Genomic DNA, 21,208 nt, shown 5'->3' on the forward strand with positions numbered 1-21,208 from the left:
CATGATGAAGAAATGGTATTTTTTTTTACAACAAAGAGGTGCTATTGACCTGTTTTATCGTCTTGCACTGGCCCACATTTGAGGCCCCTTTTCTAAAACATGAGATTTACCCTAATTTTAGTATAGCATAAGCTTTTACTAACAGGAATCAACGGATTTTCTACCTAAATCCAAATGTGCCAATAAATAAAAACCTTCTGGCAGCAACATTACTGTATCTGTTTGAACCAATCTTGTGTTTCCTTACAGAACACAGCTGAATAATTTTCTCTTCTTTGCAGTGAATGATACCAAGAGGAAGCAGAAGGTCCTTGGTCCCAACCAAAAACTGAAATTTAATCCGACTGAATTAATAATTTATTGCAAAGACTTCCGTATTGTCAGGTTTCGTTTTGATGAAGCAGGTCCTGAAAGTGCAAAAAAGGTATTACCTTGTTATAAATTTCTGCCTTGTAGTCATTACAAGTAGCAACAGCTATGCTGATAAGAACATTTTGTACTATTATGTTTTAAAAGAGAAGTGGGGGGAAGAATTGCAGATTATTCACATTCAGTTACAGGAGACTATCTGGACTTTTGGAGTCAAATCTATTAGGGAAAAAAATTATTGTGATGTATTAACTGTTTAGTATCATATAAGATAAACCAGTATGTCTTGTCATATCTGTTGTACTTTTAAAAGTTATTAATTTATTAAATAAATATTTAAAAGGTCTGGAATCAGAATGTTGCATTGCAGCTGTACAACAGATGTTTGCATTTTTATGGAAAATGTTTCAAGCTTTGCTACATTTTCTAAAAGCCATAAGCTTTATTTCCCCAGAGATTGAGTGTACTGCCTTATGCCTTAATGGTGTCACACAGCTCTTGGGATCACCATCTAGTCCAATTGACATGAACCTGGGCTCTTTCTCAACATCTTGTTAAGCAAAGACTCGTACACCACTCGACAGGAGGAATTACTGGGCTCTGTACATTCCTGGGGCTTTCCTTCCTTGCCCGCTCGCCCCGTGTTGCTGCAGGTCCGAGCGCAGCGGGGCTGTGTTGTTGGGGCTGCCCCAGGTGGGATAAGCTGTGCCGAGCAGGGCCGGCCGGGAGCACCTTCCCGGCACTGGCTGTCCCCGCGCCGGCCCGCCTGCCCTGACCTCCGCGGCTGGCACAGCCGGCCTTTCGTAAGGAATGACCCACTTTGCTCTCAGAGCTTAGCAATTCCCCTTCTCAGTAGGATCAGGTTTGAGTTTAGCCCTGTAAGTCCCAAGGACCATCTGCCCAGGCGTAAGTCTGTGTGCAGTTACTGACCGAGAACTGCTGAACCGGCTCAGCCCCTTCATCCTCCCCGAGATGCTCGGACAGGAGCCCGTCATGAACCACCCTGCTCTGGCCTTGCCCCGTTCTGGCTTGCCCCCCTGCCTGCTGCCTGTGCTGGCTGGAGCCTTCCACGTTTGGCAGTCTTTTCGCAGTCATTCCCTTGCACAGCTTCTTCAAAATCCCCCTGGAGCAGCCATCTCCTGCAATATCTTTACAGCAACTGTTTCTAATTGGCTGCCACAGCAAAGGAGAGTGATTAGCCCGGAGGAGGAGAGAATAAACTCAGCATCTCATTAGCATTCTTTGTGCTGCTTTTCTTGTGCAAGAGCAAACAGTGAAACCATTTTATGAAGGCCTTTATGTTAGGTATTTGTAATTACATGGTCTTAGGTGGTTTCTTCTGATAGGAAGAACAGCTAGGTCTAGAGAGCCAGAGCCTCTTGTGGTTCTAGAACTTGTGCTGGTGGTGACAAAAGTGTAACAACTGCCATTTTCAAATACCAGAAGGTGCTCAGTGGAGAGGAAGAAAACTTGTACAAATATCAGCTGTGTGGTTACTGTTGCAGTTTCGATGCATCAAGTAGGTTACTGCAGCTTTGTGTGGGTGTAGCACAGAAGCACTTTAACTGATGGGAGATCAGGTTCAGCTAATCTAATCTAATGTTTCCATAATAACATTATTCTATTAGCATTAAAATATAAATGTATAGAACCATGAGATCCCTAGATCAGTTTTCCTGCATCAGGATTTTGCTTAAATTATTTTGGGATGCTGGTGAACACATCTGGAGTGGTCTCACACAGCATATTGAATGGAGTTGTTTTGTTCTTTCTGACATTTAGATGGCATGCTGGCACCACAGTATGGAAAGATTTTATCTGGTTTCTGTTCCTGCCCTTCAGGTAGTACATATTAGCAAGGTTGTCCTGGTGCTTAAAAACAGAAGACAGTGATCAGTCCTCCTTAAAGTTCTGAAGAGCCTCTTTAATCTATATTTACATCCAACTGTTTGTACAAGAAAATTTTGGTAGCTGTCTACTTGGAAATAACTGTGTGTGCATAACTTTTGTAGGGAAGACCAAGGCTTAAAGTGTACCTGATTTCTGATGTGAGGGGAAGCCTGCTCTTGGGCTGCATTGCTGTCTGACTGGGAAAGTGCCATAGCAGCGGACTGACTATGGAATTGGGGTTCTGGATGGAGGGGCCTGCATGGCAATTCATGTTTCAAAATGAGCTTCAAATATATGGAGTAGTTAGAAAGACAACAGGTGCTAACTTCATGCAGTTAAGGAATTTGTTTCAAGCATAGTTCCTTGCACGTACTGGAAATAGTCAGCAGCATCCAGTGATATAAATTGGTGTTGGCAAAGAGAATGTAGTCTGTTCCTAAGGAAGTGTCTCTGTTTGCTGAACAGGGCATAAGGGAGAATAACTAATTAAGCTGCCTTACTAGAATAGAGATTATTCCAAGTCTCTCTTTGAGGAGCTCAGAAAGATCGTCTTTCCAAGGATCTCTTTGGATGCTTTGAAAAGAAGGATCCAAGTTTGAAAGCAGGCTTCTGATGTGAACAAACTGACAGGCTTGACTACATGTGGACACATGGGTGATGTTGGCAGAACTTTTAGAGGTCTTTTTCTTTGCCTTTAAGCAGAAACATTGTAAGAACACATTAATTTATTTTCAGGTAAACTATTATAAAGAAGCTTAAAAATCAGTTCTGTTAGAAAAATACCCTCAGTACTTGTTGCAGCCAATACATGCTAATAAAATATTGTCTCAGCATTAGTCAGCCAGGTAAATATTTTCTTCCTCATTTTTATTAGTGAATATTTGGGAAATAAGCGTTAAGGAAAAATAGAAGGAATGGAAATTTGCACTCACCACTGCTTAGCAGTTTAATTTTGTTTTGTCTCTAAAATAAAGTGATAGAGTCCCCAAAGGAAGGAAAGCCAGATGGGTGTGGGAGGAAGTGGAGGATGGGGAAGCAAGGGTAAGTAAGTTGGGGACGTCTTAAGTTAGGCACTGCAAAAAAAGAAGCATTTCACATTCCTTAGAGGAAAGGAATTACTTTGTTCCAAAAATGACAGCAAACAGTCAAACTGAAAACTCCTGCTATTTTTTAGGTACTGCAGTATTGGACATTAGAGTGAGAAAATAAAATGTATGAAAAGGTGAGGCTGTAGATCTTCTGAGCATTAGGTGATGGCCACTGTGTTGCCTCACTGTGCATATGGATCTTGGCAGTGCCCCAGGATGGCACACAGCCTGTGCCTCCATGACTGTATCTCCATTTTCTCACTCCTTTCTCTTCTGCAACTCTCTCAGTTCTTTTCTTCACGAAGCTTTTTTGAATGAGTATGAGAGTCATTTCAGAATCACATGCTCAATCAAAACAGAAGGAAAATTTTTAATCTCAAATCTTGTTTCCTGTGCAATCAAAAGTAGCCTTTCCTACATCATAGCACTTGGGATGGAGAGGAGCATTTTTTTCCCTAATTGTTATGAACAATAATATGCAACTCTTAAGAATTTTGGACAAACGGTCCTGACCCTTTCTAATGTGTTCCTTCTGCCTCCCCAGCTCTATTACCTTGTTCTAATTGTTTATACAGATCACAGAATTGGTACTGTTTCAAGGCACTGGGAATGCATGAGATACTGTCTTTGGAAGGGATGAAGAAAACTTGTTTTAGAAGTAAACTTACAGAATCACAGGATCAGAATGGTTTGGCTTGGAAGGGCCCTTAAAACTCACCTCATTCCACCCCCCTGCCATGGGCAGGGACATATTCCACTACATCAGGTTTTTCAAAGCCTTGTCCTGGTCTTGAACACTTCAGGGATGGCACAGCCACTACTTCCCTGAGCAAAGGTTAAAGATATTTTTAAAAATACAGATGAATTAAAAAAATTCTCCTCATGCTGGATGTTTATTTTCCCAATAGGTTTTCCAGCCTAGGAAAATGAACAAAACCTGTTCGTGGGACTTGAAGTAGTCCTGTTTGTCTGACTTTCTACCGCAGGTGTCTGCTTGGGATAGGAATTGCAGTAGCAATGGAAAACAGTATTTTTCCAGAGCATTCATAAGCCAGGTAGCCTGGCTTAAGGAAGGAGGGAAAATCCAGGGCTGTGCTAACTTAGCACATCTGAAATTATTTTCACAACTCTTCTGCAAGAGCATTAGCAATACTTTGAAGCTCTTGCCCTTGGTAAAATTCCTGTTGAAGAGGGTGTGCCCTGAAAGTTATTTTTCTCAGATAGGGGTTGAACAGGGGACACTGACATAGGGAAATGGCTTTTGTACTAAGAAATAACTACAGCCATTGTGTTTACTGCCTTTAATAAATGAACTTTCCAACAAGCAGCCTATTCTCTTGTTATTTGTCTGAGCCTACATATCTTCAGCTTTACACAATTGTAAATTGGCAAGAATACCAAACATTTTTGAGTTTGATATGAGAACACTTCCTGTAAAACATGCTTGTCTTCCAATTTAGAGCATTCTACTTATGGCCATAATCTGCTGAGATCTGTGGAATGTGCTTGTCTTCTGAATCTCTGAGACAATAAAGCTATTATAGGGATTTAGTGAGGAATAAGCAGAAAATTAGTATGCCTTTAGTAGTACTTGTTTAGTGTATCTATGAGTGGGATTTTTCTAAAATGTAAAAATAGAGACAGTAGCAGGATAAATCTATCACTTTTTAAAATGAGAGAAATAGAGGTCCTGAACCTGTGGGTGGACTATTTCACTCATGGTGTGAGTTACATCTATTCCATGGAACACCCAGAGCATTTTCCAGCTTCTGCTTTATTTAAAAGTACAACTATGGTCTCATATTTTTTGTGGGGAACTGGATCTGGATGGTCACTATCCCCCCCACACACCATTTTATCCCTCTTCACCCAGCACACACATACTCCCTTTTTCAAATGTGGCAAGCAAATGACAGGGATTTCAGCTGCTGCCTATTTAAAAATAGATTTTACTGTATTCCTGTTGTGTTATTTGGCAGCACAATGGAATTTTTTTCCTGCAGTTTGTCCTGAAGCCTTGAGAGTAGATTAGCATAGTAAAAGGCTTTCAACTTTCACTCCATAAATGAAGATGAGGAGTAGCTCTGCTAGAATCAGTTACTTAGTGAAAAGCTACGTAGAAAAATGGAAGTCAAAATGTGCATATACACAGATTTCCATTTTGTTTCATTGTGAATGATAACCAGAAGTAATGTGTTAGAAGTGGCCAAATATTGTTGAATAGATGGCTTCTTCTGCTTTGGTGCATACACTGAAATCACAAGATTTAGTAAAATGTACGTGGCTTCCAGTTATGTCATTAAAAATTTTATCAAATCCTGGAAATGATCTTGTAAGTGTTCATTAGGAAAGTCTGCTGTACTGTTTTCCAGGGACACTTCTACCGTTTGGGTGTCACCCCTGGAGTGTTCTGTCCTCTATTTTCCTTTGCAGTTTCATTGTAGAACAGAAAGTGTGGGGAGAGCAGTTAAAGAAACCATTGTTCTAAGACTCAACTGGAATTTTTTGTTGAGTATTTGTGAAACAACATTTTCAGCTCAGGTTAGTCTACTGTCATTACTGGTTTTATAAATAATGAGGACTGTCCCCATTAAAAGTCAAAGGATATAAAAAATACAATAAAGGTTCCATAACCAGGGATGTTGCATACAAACAAAAAAAAAAAATACAGCAGCTTTCTCCAGGCAGATCTCAGCATAACTGAGCTCTCGAGCTTTGTTCCCGTTGCCCAGTGCTGCCAGCACTGACACTCCTTCAGTTCTGTGGTGCAAATCTTTCTGTTATGCCTATCACAATAAGGACACTTTTCTTCATAAAAAGAAAACAATTTCTTGGATGCACAGGATTTTTTTCAAAAATGATATTCAAAACTGCTAAATTCTAAATAAATTTTGTAAATGTGTTTCTTAATATGAAGAGTTGGGAAAAGTTGAAGGGAAGATAGAAAAAAAAAATTAGGTGATAAGAATGTGGACTTAGTCCCTGGTTAAAAGGTACCATTTAGTAAAATGCAGAAGCAAATACTGAGGGAAGAGGACAAAGTTAAAGACTCCATTCATGTCCTGAAATTTGAAGAATAACAGCACCAATCTCTATGTGATACTTTTTTCCTTTCTGAAATTGATTCTTCTAGACATTAGGGTTTTTGTCAAATCTTTTGTATTTATTAGTGAATATCTCCATTCAAAGAGACAGAGACTAGAAATGCTCAATGAAATTTTAAGTCTAGGATATAATCCTAAATCATGTGCTGCACTCTTAATTTTAAGAATCTTAGGGAAAGAACCAATAAGGTTTTTTATAAGTAAGTCACACATGAAAAACCTCCTGGCCCAACTGACAACTTCGTAGCCAAAATATCTGTCAAATGCTGTTAAATACTGAGACCAGATTTTAGTTCAGGATATGCCTGAACTGTTAATTGTTCAAAGTTGTCCTGGTAAAATTCCATTGTGTTGTTTCTGTGTTTTTCCCCTCTTCCCAAAGCACTGATTGCTGGCTGCTGTCAGAACAGTGCTAGGTTGGACCTTTTGAACTGACCCTGCCTGCTCTTAGGTTCTTCTGCTGGATTGATAAATACTCCTTTCCTTAAAGAAAATATCAAAAGACTGATTTTTAGTTTTTTCACAGCTCTGCATATTTGACACTGTTACAATTAAGGGCAATAATTTTTTTGTCTATACAGATATATAAATAACAGTAATAAATGTCTCTTTCCTAGGTGTGCCTTGCAATAGCTCATTATTCTCAGCCAACGGATCTTCAGCTTCTCTTTGCATTTGAGTATGTTGGGGAAATATATCATAATCCAGGTAAGGATGAAAGTACTTGGATTGTGCTTTTTTTCCTGTTTTTTAATACGTATTTTTAGTAAGACTTCTGTCCAGAAGCAGTGGCAAAAAGCATTTGAGGCTTTCTCCAAGGGTAACAAAATCGGCTTGTTCTGCACCCAGCCTCTTACTTATGGTTATAAGTCATTCATTGGGATAGACATTAATGACCAAAATCCAAAGAAATGTCTTTCCTGTCTGGAACAAAGCCAAACTGTGCCAGCATGAATACTCCTATTTCTCAGTTCACACTTCCATCCTCCTGTTGTATGTCTCTGTTGGTACTCTGGGTACCCAGTGAATGTCCCATCAGGCAGGCTTGCTCACCTGCCCTTCTTTTGGGAATAAGTTTCTCTTCTGGTGGTATTGCAGGAGGATTTGTGCAACTTGGGACTCCATATCTTCTTTCCTAGAGGCTTACTAGGCAGTTCTTACCACTCAAAACCTCCACCACCCCTGCTGAGTTGGAGCACACCCTCTCTGCTCAAGGCCAATCTCCAACTGAACCTTGTCAGTTAGGTAAGCCTGCAAAGATGCCTTTGGAACGTGATTTCTAGCGTAATGCTGTGCGGTCACCGCTGAGTGTTCCCCAGCCAAGACACAGCTGAGAGCCACCAGTTGTAGGGTGACAAGCCTCCCCACAGAGCGTGCTGCTGCTGCAGAGCTGTGGTACTGAGATCTGAACTCAGCAGCTGGCACTAGAAACCACTGATCTGCCTGTTACAAAACATGAACCTTGTGGAATTACGAGATCAGGCCTTCAAATTTGCAAAACAATGCATGGTTTTCATCCAGGTGCCTCTATGACTGCCCTGTGCATGCACAAGAATAAGTGTGCATGTGATTATGTTGCACACACAATTACACATGGAATTTCTTACCTTATAAAGCTTGGGCAATTATTAAGGTCCATGTATTTTCATGTTATAAAGTACTAGGGAGGAAGCAAATTTGCAGATAAAATTGCAATCAAATGTTAGGCTGTCACAAAGTTGCCTTTACTCTCTCTTTAAAATACCATTTGCTCTATGGAAAAATACCTAGTGGAAGAATTAAGTAAGGTGGGTAAAAATGTTCCTCTGGAGCAGCAGACAAGAATGGCAAAGGAGAGTTGTTCTGCCATGCTGCAGTTCCTAAGAGAATATGAAAATCTTTTGGGTGGTGTTGGGGTGTTCTTGTTGTTGTGAACCCTGGTGTTTGTCCCATAGATACCTGGCTTTGCTGTTGCAATTCCAGTGCTGTTTAATGACTCTTTCTCCCTGCTACTCCCAGTAAAGTAAAAGGTGAAATGCTGTCTTTGTGCTTCCAGGGGAACAGAAAAAGCCTGCATTGCTCTGGTGTATGTGTACATTGTTTTTTCCCCAGGCTATATTTGATAGTTATATATCCTGCCATTAAACAGAAAAATGGACTTTTTTTTTGTAATTACTGTATTTCTCTGTTTACCATCTTTGAAGAACTACTTCACTCTGATTTTAGTCCTGTTTACTTCTGAAAATCCTAAGCAGTCAAAGTGCCAGTGCAAGAATGAAGTTGATAGATACAGAAAGCAGAAACCACACAGGTTATGGGATGTCAGCAGAGCTGTGACACTGTTCTGTTTCCTTTGGTCAGGCTCTTGCTGAGGCTCAGAGCTTTCATGGCAGGGGTAATAGGGCTGAATTTCAGTTTATTCCACTTCCATCTAAAAATGTACTTCAAGTGTCAAGAAACAAAATGTAATTTCTTTTTGACACAGCTGACTGTCCCTTTGGCATTTAAAGAATGACCAGCAAAGGAGATCCTTCTGTATAACAACAGCCTCTCTAAGCTCCTGGTCCCTAAACACAAAATGATAGGCCTTCTTTTTGTGTGGATATATATCTATATAGAAACCCCAATATTTTAACATGGCCTTCCATTTCTTTTATTTGCTGTTAATACAGCAGTCATTTGAAGTTGCTGAAATTATATAAGTTTTATTTTGCTTTCTTGACATGGTAGCTATTAATGGGTAGCGTATAAAGGGTTCATGTTTTTAAAACATTGCAAACTTTGGAATATTGAAGAAAGAAAGCCTGTGACTGAAGATAACATTTGTTCCTGAGTATTAGTATGCCTTGGCTTCCATTGAGCAGCACAGCAGGCCAATTTTATGTTACTTTTCTAATGAAATTGCAAGGAAAAAATACATTGACATCTTCATGTATCATCAAGCTGCCATTAAATCACTGCTTTCTTGTAATACAACAGTAGATAATATAGATAATAGTAGTCCTGTTGCTAATGACTTATTTTTGTAATTAGGAAGGTGAAGAGTTTGATTTTTATTTATTTTTTTAATGGGCATTGATGACTTTCCTTTTCCTAGCAAAGAAGGTGAATGGCATAGACCCAGGAGGTGGTGGCGGTGGCATCAGCAGTGCCAGTGGTCAACAGACTCCTCTGTTTGAAACTTACTCGGATTGGGATAGAGAAATCAAAAGGACAGGTGCATCCGAGTGGAGAGTGTGCTCAGTCAATGAAGGTTATATGATCTCCACTTGGTAAGTGGCTCTTGGGACACCAGCAGGAGGGAATTGGGCTGTCTTGTCCTGTGTGCCCCACAGCCTCTGTCATACCCTTGTGTGACATACTGTGCACTGCACCTCTTGATTGTGCTGCTCTCTGGAGAGGCCCCCAGAGGAAAGATGCTGCAAGTCTTGTCCTTGAAGGAAATGTCATGTCCCTAAAGGAAATGTCATGTCCCTAAAGGAAATGTCTTGACCCTAAAGGAAATGTCATGTTATGGCATTCATTGCTTTGGTGCTTCTGTACTTCCATGTGGGCCATGCAGTTTCTCACCAGTGTCTTCGAGGCTGTGCTGGTGCTGTGGCTGAGCCCTCACACTGGACAACAGCAGCCACACCCAGGGGCTGCTCTGGGACAGCCTCACTGAGCTGGTGACACAGCCCTGCAGCAAGAGGGAAGATGGTAAAAAACACAGGGAAAAGTAACCTTTTTTATCATGCTTTTTTCCACAAGCCTACCAGAATATTTTGTGGTTCCGTCTTCCTTAGCAGATCAAGACCTGAAGCTGTACTCCTACTCCTTCATTGGGAGGCGAATGCCAGTAAGTGTCCTCTTTGTTCTGGTACTGCTCTGGTCATTGCACAGTATTCAACTTATTCAATTAACAGAGTTCTGTGCATAGCATAAAGGAAAAAATTTGTACAGAATAGCTCTAACCTGCACGATTTTGTTGCTTCTTGTGCTTTTCCCCCATGTTAGTTATGGTCCTGGAATCACCCAAACGGGAGCGCCCTTGTGAGAATGGCCAACATTAAAGATGTATTGCAGCAGCGAAGAATTGATCAAAGGTAAATGACTCGGTGTGTCACTCTTCTGTCAGAGGGTGACTATGGCACAGCACTGGGTGGCAACGGAGGGGACCCTGTGTGACACCACAGTGTGGGAACTTTGGAGAGATTGCTCTCTGCATCTGGTTCTGGCACAATTTTTATTCAAGGCCATTCCACTTTCCAATACTGAGTAACTTTACAGGTTTTAAGATATGTTTATTTTTTAGGGGGCTAATCATTCAGAAGACAGAATTTATTGATAAAAGGATCAGATTTACTATAATACAGCTTACATTGGTGGAGATTTTCTTACCTCCTTCAGCAAGACAGTAAAAAAAAAACCATTTGTGGCGTTGGGAAATACAATTCAATAGACTTAGTATCATAATGCACATTATATTTCTGTGAAATATTTGTCATGCGCTGGCCTTAATGAAAGACTAAGGCATTTAGTGCCTTGTGTAGGTAGTTTACAAGCTTAGTGGGTTTTGTTCTTTGGTTTAATTTGTAGTGTGACTTTTTTTGTAACACACCTGCATTGTGTGTTAGGCTGGAGCTCTGAGTTTTAGTTGAAACCCTGTCAGATTTCCTGACGTCATAAACTTTAAACATGTTCTCTTCATTTAACTTAGGTAAGTCTACTAAAAATGATGGAAAACCAAAAACTGAATAGAGTTATTTAACTGTCAGTCAGCATCAGATTTCATTTCTCAAATGTGGTGTTTTAATGATTAAAGCATTTCCATTTTTTATGTTCAGTAATTAGCAGACACCAAAAATGTTTGAATCAGTAGCTTTATGGCAGGAGCAATATATCTCCTGAATATAAACCAGTAAACTTTTTTTTTAGAATGAGGTGCATGTTTTATGTGGGCTTAATTGTTTGCAGTTAGACAGTGGCAGGTTTCTTGAAAGACTGTTTCTTTCCTCTCCAACAATAAACCTGCTGATTCTTCTCCGGCAGGATTTGTAATGCCATAACTCGAAGCCATCCCCTGAGAAGTGATGTTTACAAATCTGACCTGGACAAGTGTCTCCCCAACATCCAGGAAATCCAGGCTGCACACAACAAACTCAAACAGCTCTGTGTTGATGGTATGCTGGGCTTTCCTTCTTTCATGGGGGTTGTTTTCCTGACATGCATTGAATTCCAATCAGCCTGGCTGACAGGGACTGTTACTGAAAGTTGTTCTGCAGTGTAATTACTGTCCCTGTTGCAGACCCTTTTGATGAAACTGAAGAGAAGTGGCTGTCCTCCCTGGAAAACACTCGCTGGTTAGAGTACGTTAGGTTGGTACCATTAATAAAATGATGTTCAATGGAATGTGCAAAAATGAGCAGTGCATCATTTGAAGGATTCTTTGTTTTAATATATAAGTTAGGTAAATACAGATAACCCATATCTTTTTCTTGTAGAGTGTGAATTTCTGTTAACTGTTAAATCACTTTCTTTTCCTGTCTAGAGCCTTTCTTAAGCATTCTGCTGAGCTTGTCTACATGATGGAGTGTAAGCACGTTTCTGTAGTTCTACAAGGTAACAGAACACAAAGTATGCTGTAATTTTTTGGATTACTTTGATAATGTGGATAAACAGATTTAGATAAAATCAACTGTAATCTTTATACATAAACCACATGGATTCTGAAGATCTCAGGCATTTGGGGAACTAGAAAGGAAAATAATTTTGTTATGTATCTGAACTGTAGTAGAGTCCTTAGCATCAAAGGAATGTTTTGCTTTGAGTCTTTGTGGGTTTTGTTCTGATAATGGTGATAGAATCAAAACCTTAGTGTGAACCTTTGTACTGTGTTAATTGGGCTCATAGTCACTGCATAAGCAGTATCAGTTTAATTCAGAGGTTCTACAGACAAAGGTATTTCACTCAGTGCCCACTCCTTGTGTCTGTGCAAACAGGTATTTCAGAGGAAAAGACAGTGAAAAACTTGCTCATATCTGTAATTCTGTAATTTCTGTAGTTTTTACAAGACCTGTTCAGCTGGTATATCCACACTCCCCATGTAATGGCCTTCCAAAAATTGCGTCAGGGTGGAAAAATGTTGAAAATTTCTAGCAGCATGAACACTGTCTTCCTCAGCACACCTTGCTTTAAGTAGGCAGTTGGGTGTGTGTTTTGTTCTTGTTGAATGCACTGCTGTGCTGGGTACTGCAGGAACCCTTTCTATAGTATGAGTCTCAGTTTAAAAAAAAAAAGAAGTGTGATTTTCTTCTAGTTTTTTTTTTTTTTAATTATGAGAATAAAACAGCTAAAAGTATATTTTAAAGGAAATTCTAAGAAAAGCATGAGAAATCTAGTTGCACCTTTTTGCTCTTTGAAATCTAATTCTGTACATGTGCATTTACCTTATGTATTCTGTACTTTCTGTATGGTACTTGCAGAGGAAGAGGGACGGGACCTGAGCTGTCTTGCTGCTTCTCTCATTCAAGTCATGCTGGATCCCTATTTTCGAACAATTGTTGGATTTCAAAGCCTAATACAGAAGGAATGGGTCATGGCAGGATATCAATTTTTAGATAGGTGTAACCACTTAAAGAGATCTGACAAAGAGGTAAAAATTAATTGTACTTGCATGTGATCACAGTATCTGCTTGATATCATCCTGGACGTATATTTATAGAGAAATATAAAAGTAAAATATGTTTTAATACTTTCAAATCTCATTATAACAGTATCAGAGGAAGTAAGCCTTTTTCCAGAGATATTTTTACTTTACCCTCTGTAGCCATGTGAGAATCGGTGAAATACCAGGTGCAATCCAATGGGTTTTTATGTTGCTTCATGGTTATACATGAAAGCATCTCACTGCTACAAACACTAGCATAGTCACGTTTCAAACTGAAACCAAAGGAGGTGAGGAGTGGGGTTGGAGGGGGTAGTTTTGCTGTATGTTTTACCAATCCCTGTTTCCATGCCTGTGGTGTTATCACCCAGCAGTGCTTTCAGAGCAGGCAGCTGCTGGAGAGGTGCCGCAGCTGCGTGAGCTGACATGGCTGCCAGGAGGTGGAAGGAGGGGAGCGCAGGGCTCAGCTTGCAGCGCTGCCAGCTCTTGTTTGGCCTCTTCATGGCAGAGGAGGGGCTGCTAACTGCAGGTGGAAGCATGGAGTACCCAGGTTAGGGACATTTTTCAGGGACAGTGCCCAGAGTCACAGAACAGGAACATCCCCAGATAAACTGAGGACACTGAGCACCAAGCGGAGAAAATGCATGAAGGGATAAAGAAATGAGATGCCAAGAGGGAAATAATGAAAAGCAGCTATTTTGGCCCTAGGAAAGGATATATTGAAAAGTGAAAATGGGAAGGGGAAACTATTTCTAAAGCTTTACATAAATGATGGTTTATACTTTTGTAATTCATGGGCTGCTATGGAAAAGAGATAGAAAATGTGGTGAGAAATTAGCATGGCTGAATCATAATCTCTCCAGTCATTTCAAACAAGGAAGAAAATACATTGTAAAAACAAGGCCAAGTGGCAAGGAAGGTTCATACAAGCACTAATTTAGGAATTAGGAGGGACATATAGATGGCAGAAAATATTTTTGCAGCTGCATGAGTATGAGGGCAGCCCAGGAAAGAAGTTTTTACACAGAAGGGAAAGCTGTGCAAAGGTAGTGCTGAGAAAGAAGTGGCTAAACAGGAATACAGAGTGTCACAACTGCAAAGAATCATGAAAAATGCAAGACTCCAAATAGTTTACCCTATGGTTGAGTAATGTACCAATAGTACAGCCAAATACCAAAACTGCAAAGAAATGGTTATGATTTGGGAAAAGTTTATGTTAAATCTGGTAATTCCTTGTTTCTTTTCCCAGTCTCCTTTGTTCTTGATGTTCCTTGACTGCGTTTGGCAGCTGCTGGAACAATACCCAGCAGCCTTCGAGTTCTCTGAGGTGTACCTGACCGTCCTGTACGACAGCGCCCGCATCTCCTTGTTCGGCACCTTCCTCTTCAACTGCCCTCACCAGCGAGTCAAGGAAAGCACTGTGAGTAGGAGGGGCTGCACCTCACCTGCTTGTCCAGCAGGAGACTGCAGCCTGCCCCCCTGGAAATAACAGCATCCCAGTTAAATGCTTCCTGTGTGTCCTTCCAATTGTCACACTCTGCTTGGGCCAAAACATGCAGGTCCCCAGGTGAATACAATCATAATGACTTTCAGGTGGTCTGTGCAGACAGTGACTATTCAAGAAGAAAGTCTATTGAATTTATTTGTTTTTTTTTTTCCTAGGAAAATGTTGCTACTCTACATTGTTATTTGTACTGCTCTAGGAAGCAAATCTGTATCTGAAACTCAGAAAGTAGAATGATAGGCAATAAATAGAATTTCACATTTCAGGAAAACTTTGAAATCTCCTGATATAATTGTTAAATAGTTGAAAAAGTTGGAGATGCTGCATAAAGTTCCAACAGTAATGCACAATGGAGGCATTTAGAAAACAGAACACTTAAATTTGTTTTTGAAAATGAGCTTATCAGAACTGTGTGTAGAAAACATTTGATGGCTGATAAAAGTGAAACTGACGTATTTCACTAAATATTTTCCCTTTAAAGTAATAGGTAGCAACTTTACAAAGAAGTAGAGCATTGAGGAATTATTGGTGAATTCTCAAAATGCCAGTTTGGGGGTTAAGAGTAAGCCAACAAACAATTTAATAGAATTGAAAAGTAACTGCACAAATGCAGAGCAACTGTTTTCTTCAGCTGTCTTGCTGCTCTGTTGTGCTACCCTGCTCTTCTTTGCCTGATAGTTATATGCTGGTTTTAGGATTCATGAAGAAGCCCATTTTCTTTGATTTTTATCTGCCTGAATGTTAACTTCTTGCAGGAATTTGCTATAAGCAAAAATATTCAGCTGGGTGATGAGAAAGGCCTCAGGTTTCCGTGTGTTTGGGACTGGTCTCTTCAGTTCACGAGCCGGGACCGGCTGCTGTTCCACAACCCGCTGTTCATCGGGAAGAGCACGCCCAGCGTGCACAATGGGGCTGTCCGGACCTTCAAGCGCTCCAAGGTAACTGGGGGGCTCTGGGGGGCTGTGCCTGTGGCTGAGGCTGTGCTCACACTCAGGGGTCGTGCTGGGGAGGCTGCAGGTGCCCTTGTATTAGCAGTAGGAGCCTTCATTGTCTTGGCTTCCCAGCCTAAAGAAATTATTTTCTGTAGAAGTAGCAATGTAAATTGTTGAGCCTTGTGTTTTAGGACATTTTCTGATGTGGCTGAGTTATTGCCAACATTTGCATTATTTCACCTTTGGAAAAGTGATGACAGGCCACTTTTTCCCCCAGGGTTGTTAGTACTTTCAGTAAATACTGATTATAAGTCAATCATTTGTTGCTACAAAAAAACATATATATTTCTTTTTAAAGGCCACAGTTTGCCCTGTGAGCCCTGCAGCAGTGACTCAGAAGCTCAGAACTATTTAAAGGTCACATCATTTCTCTGGATGATGCACCCTAGCAGTTCAGGGAAATTTGCTATTCCAATGAATGCAGAACAGGAAAATTACCAGTATTTATTTTCTGCAGAAAAACTACAGCTCCACATTGCGAGGTGTCCCCCCAGCACTAAAAAACGGAATCATCGGTGAGCAGGAGTTCCTTCCAAGAAGAAACTCTCTGATACTAAAATTGAAGCCAGAGTTTTTCCAGTCAGCAGAGGGGCAGAGCCACAGTATGGAGCAGTACTTCAGAGACTGGTTTGCAAAGCCCGTTGATTTGCACGGCATCATTCTGCCCCATCTCTCTGGAACACAAATAAAACTGTGGAAACTCTGCTACTTCCGCTGGGTTCCTGAGGCGCAGATCAACCATGGGGGCTCCATCACCGCCTTCCACAGAGTTTCTCTGCTGGCAGATGAGGTGGACATGTTAAACCGCAGCCTGCGGCAGTACAAGAGCAAGTCCTCCTTGCAAGGCCACTGCTCAGAACTGGATCAAAGCAGGATGTACTTCAGAGCAAATGGTTTAAATGACACCTCAGGTGCCCCAGACTTTCTCTCCTCTTCATTCCCATTTTCTCCTGTAGGGAACCTATGCAGACGGAGCATTTTGGGAACACCTTTAAGCAAATTTTTAAGTGGTGCCAAAATCTGGCTATCCACCGAGACGCTTGCAAATGAAGACTGAGGTGATGTGGAGGTTTAAAGGTTTGGGGAGAATACAGCATATAATTTTGTCTTTTCTAACTTAACACTGCTAAATGCGGCATTGAAAGCTGTAATAATTTTTATATACAAACATTACATAAGATTTGCACAAATATTTAAAAGCAAGGCAAGTCATGCTTCAAATCGCACAATTTTGTCTTCAGTAGTTCTCGTCTGCTGGGGCTTCTGCTCCCTGATTCCTCCTATTCTTGGGGGTTTGGCTCATTACAAGTGATAGAGCATTTCATTAGCTAATTGAAAGGCTTGGTGTGGTCATTAGTGAGGGTTCTGCTCGCAATACCTTTGTTTTCCCAGATAGTGACTGAAGTGACCCTTTGATAAAACAGCTTGGAAAGCCAAAGTAGTGCAGTGGAGATGAACTGACAGCTGAAATTTGGGAATGTACTATTTTATAAGACTGCCTCTTCAGGAGTAATATTTACATAGATGCAAACATACTAATGTTCCGTGACTGATCACCCTACATTGTGCTAATGCAGTGTATCCATGGAAGGGGTTGTTCCCTTTTCTTTCTCTCCCCAAAATGTGTTCATTAACAATTAGTCAGATTTGTGCTCTTTGTCATAAGCTTGACTTTAGACTATAGAAAACCACATCAGGACAATGCACTGTTAACCTTAGAAGATTTACTGTAGATATGGTATTGTAGTAGCTTTAGAAGTGCCTTTAATTGGGAGGAAACAGGTAGCAGGATTATTCTAATGCAGCTGACACCTCCTCAACTTTTTAAAACAGACTGTTGAGGGAAGTTCTTTTTCCATTCCCCACTTCCCCCTCTCCATTTCTGGAAACAACAGGCATCCAGAAGAAACAGCAGGTGTTCCTTAAGCTTGTTTGTAAGTCCCACAAGATCCTCACCTCAAGAGCACCTCAACTACTCAGCATTATATCCCTGCCATCCCTCCCCTCATTTTTTTTGTAGGATGAAGTAGCTTTAAGCAGAACTCATATCTGAGCCCTGCTGGGTTCCAGAAAGGAGCACTGGCTTCTCATTGCCACTTCCACATGGGGTGCAGGTGCTGCAGTTACTGGTAGGCAGGTGCTACAAGAAGAGCAGTAAGTTGTGCCTTCTTTTTGCAGACTGCATATCCATAGGGACAGTGCAATGAACAAGCACTGCCTGAGGGAATTGCATCCAACAGCCTCGTTCTGCTTAATGCAGCAGCCTCCTCGTTCTGAAACCTTTTAAAATGATGCCTCTCTCTGGATGCTGTGCCACAAAAGGACTCACAGGGAGAAAGGCAGGAGTGTGAAGAATTCCAGGAGATTGGAGAAATAGTGATGTGTCATTCTCATAGGTTAAGGCTCCTGTGAGCTGCCTTGTCTGGACAGTGAGGCTGTATTTTGTATTAAATTATTTCTGTATAAACACCAATGCTATTAGAACTGACACTGAGCCTCTATCCAGGTATTGCCTCACCAGTTTAAGGCACCAAAGGCCTTAAACAATGGACTTGGAGCTGTTCTCAGTTTTCTTAGTGGGGAAAAAAGAAAGCTGCAGGATGGGAATATGCAGTGTATTAGAGTTTTAAAAAAGGGGAGGGGATAGGATTTGGAGATCTTTGTAAACCCAAACTGATCTTCAGCACAGCCTAAATCACAAAGTGGGGTTTGGCTCCCAGGCTGTTCTCTGACCTCCAAGGCTGTGCTGTGGTTGCACTGCTGGGGTTGGAGAGGGAAGCAAGGCAAGGCCAATGCAGAGATGAACAGTGTCAGGGGAGGGGGCTTCCTTTTTTACCTTACAAACTTTCAAACCCTGTTCCTATGCAAAGAGGTTGTTGAGTGTGTGCTGTGTGCAACGTGGGCAGGCACAGGCTGTTGTGACACAATGCCAGGCGCTTCTGGGCAACTGTTTGTGAGGAAAAGACATGAATTCACCTCAATTGCTTAATTATGCTGCAAGATGAGCTGAGCATGTTAAATGGTCCACAAACCAGTTGTGTTTATTTCCAAGCTTGCTAGAGTAGTCATCTCACTTGTTCATTATTCAAATGTTTGTTTTAGTTTGCTTTTGCCATTCCTGTTTTCCCATTAGCTTACTGCTTTCCCTGGCCTGATACTTGACATAAAGACCTCAACCTGTGTGCTTAGTGTCTTTTGGTACCAATTTTTTTTTCTTTTAAAACGACAGTTAAAACTATAATGTCTTTTTCTTTTCTTTCCTTAAAAGTATAACTACTTTGGTTTAATGGTACCAAAAATGTGTAAATAAATTACTCCACAAAAGCAGCTGGTGGAAATAAAAAGTGTTTAGGTTAGTACCCTTTGGGGGGGAAATGAGTACAATATTTAAACAGAATTGTCTTTTATAAGGAGATTTCAGACATTTTTACATTTCAGTTCTAAGATGTGTACAGATGCTGCAGAGGGTCTTTGTATTTTATATATATAGCATGGGAGAGGGTTAAAAATAATATGCCTTTATAATAAACAAAACCTGTCAAAAATCTATTTGCCAAACAGACTTAAAAAGAAATTTTATACCATTCCAAAAGGGGAGTTAGGTAGGCAGAGGCTGAGAGGGGGCACCTCCTGCAGAGAGGAAGGGAAGGGCTCCACCTTTCCCCAGACTTGAAGACAAGGTTCTGCTTCCTTGTGTGCATGGCCTTGCTGAGGAGTCTGAGCAGCTGCTGTGCCTGTGGATGCTGCTGCTTCCTCTGAGTTAAACAGCTCCATACTTTCTACAACAGGTACCAAGTGTTGATTTTGAAATATTCTCCACTCTGCACAGTTGCCTTATCAAGTCAGTAGGGACTGTTCTGGATATCTTTAATAACTTTCAAAAGCAATTTTGAGGTGTGAGTATCTATCTTACTTCTGCGTACAGAATACTGACATGCAAGTGTGTATATATATGTCTGTGTATATATATGTACACATATTTTCAAATTTTCATTTCTGTTCACCATTTAAAGCGAGATTCTGTTAAATGCCATTTTTGTGTTGCAAGAGTAGAAAAGCTACCAAGCAGCTCATCCTTTGTGTTTGTAGAAAATGTGCATTACTGCAGCTGTTCCTGGCTGAGTCATGACTTTGTACCACACAGGGGGAGCTCTGCAGCTGCTGCTGCAGCTGCTGAGCCCCAGTGCAGCAGCTGGGCTCAGTGCAGGGCTGGGACTTTGGTGGCACCTGAGCCTCCAGGGACTGCCCTGTACCTCCAGAAGTGCACTGAGAACTGTGTTTGTGTGTCTGCCCAGGCCTGCCCGTGTGCTTCATGGGTACCTGCCTGCAATACCACTCTGATCAATTAACTGCCTTGTGTTTCAATGAAAATGTAGCAAGCTGGGCAAACCTTTTGGCTTATTCTCAGATGGGAAGATATTAAAACCAAAAAAAAATCTAACATGTATTTAAGCAAAGGATGAAATCTTAAATTTGCCTCTAACCAAGAGACACAAATCTGTACCTCAAATTGCTCTAGGCAGTAGGTTTCTAATGCTGTTGCTGTGATGGTTTAGAGTTCACCATTTCAACTGAAACTAAAACCTTTGTGCCTGATAATGATTTACTGAGTAAAGTAGCAGTGGCAGGAAGATTATAAAATCCTGATGCTGAGTTGTGAATGTGAAGTAAATTAGAGTCAATAAAAGTTTGTACCTTTCCACAGTGAACTGCAGGTGGTTTTCTTTCCCTTTCTCTAATAAAAAAAAATTGTGTGTGTGTGTTTTTTTCCAAGAATAGCATGGACACTGTGCTATAGAAAGATGATTAATAAAAATGATGTGCAAGTTATCTTATTTCTTGCTATATTCTATTATAGTGTCTGCAGTTTGCATGGTGATCAGAATTTCTCATAGCAGGGAACTTACTCAGTGTGAGAATGAAGACTCCAGAGAAAAGATGTTGGCTGTGTGTTAAAATTAAGAGAAACCACGGATTTTGGTGTCTTAAAAGGGAATTAATCTTTTGAGTTCCAATTGGCTGACATACTTCTAAATGAGCAAATACATCAATTTATGTGGGGCACAACTGACTATACTGAATGTGGTCATCTTGGCACTGACCAACTCATGTCTACTAGCAGAAGCATTTCCCTTTATGCAGGTAATACAGATACAACAGAAGGGGCTGTTAAATTATCCTTTCATACACATTAGAACAGCATTACTGCTTTATGCCCTACTCTCTGCCACCTGTATCTGTTTATATACAAATGCAAAATTCAAATACATAATGGTAAGTGGGGACAGGCACTGATAATCCTGGCAAGGGGCTGAATGCACACCTTGCAAGGAGACTTGCCCAACATAATGAATGTAGGCTACAAGGGCACCCCGCAAATGAGCAGGACCTGATGGCCCAGTTTCTGTATTGTACAGATGTTCTCAGGGTGTACCAGTCTGAAGGCAGCTCTTCCTCCTTGCTGGGCAAACCCCAGATAACCTCAGAGAATGTCAGGAATTGTGGAGAGAAGGGAAGGGCTCTCCACTTCTGAACATGAAGTGACATGCAGTAAATCATACTGAAAATTTTCTCAGATTACATTTTAGAATGTTTTGTGCTAAAAAGGACTATAGTAATGTTCCAATAAACCAGAA

At 40.8% G+C, this 21,208-nt stretch overlaps 1 protein-coding gene across 6 annotated transcripts in view; it reads left to right on the plus strand.

Annotated features, from left to right (window-relative positions):
• The window catches only part of MTMR10 (myotubularin related protein 10), a 40,830-nt gene extending 20,428 nt beyond the window's left edge, over window positions 1-20,402 (plus strand). For all 6 annotated transcript variants that reach the window (XM_053987884.1, XM_053987879.1, XM_053987880.1 and 3 more), the window contains 12 exons: window positions 282-424; window positions 7,069-7,159; window positions 9,528-9,702; window positions 10,181-10,268; window positions 10,427-10,515; window positions 11,462-11,592; window positions 11,718-11,787; window positions 11,961-12,031; window positions 12,895-13,064; window positions 14,326-14,496; window positions 15,336-15,518; window positions 16,030-20,402. In XM_053987884.1, the coding sequence (XP_053843859.1) occupies window positions 282-424; window positions 7,069-7,159; window positions 9,528-9,702; window positions 10,181-10,268; window positions 10,427-10,515; window positions 11,462-11,592; window positions 11,718-11,787; window positions 11,961-12,031; window positions 12,895-13,064; window positions 14,326-14,496; window positions 15,336-15,518; window positions 16,030-16,629 (1,982 nt within the window). In that variant the 3' untranslated portion in view covers window positions 16,630-20,402. The remainder of the gene's footprint in view (window positions 1-281; window positions 425-7,068; window positions 7,160-9,527; window positions 9,703-10,180; window positions 10,269-10,426; window positions 10,516-11,461; window positions 11,593-11,717; window positions 11,788-11,960; window positions 12,032-12,894; window positions 13,065-14,325; window positions 14,497-15,335; window positions 15,519-16,029) is intronic.
• Window positions 20,403-21,208: the final 806 nt, after the last annotated feature.

This window comes from Vidua macroura, chromosome 12 (genome assembly GCF_024509145.1).
Source record: "Vidua macroura isolate BioBank_ID:100142 chromosome 12, ASM2450914v1, whole genome shotgun sequence".
Classification (NCBI taxonomy): Eukaryota; Metazoa; Chordata; class Aves; order Passeriformes; family Viduidae; genus Vidua; species Vidua macroura.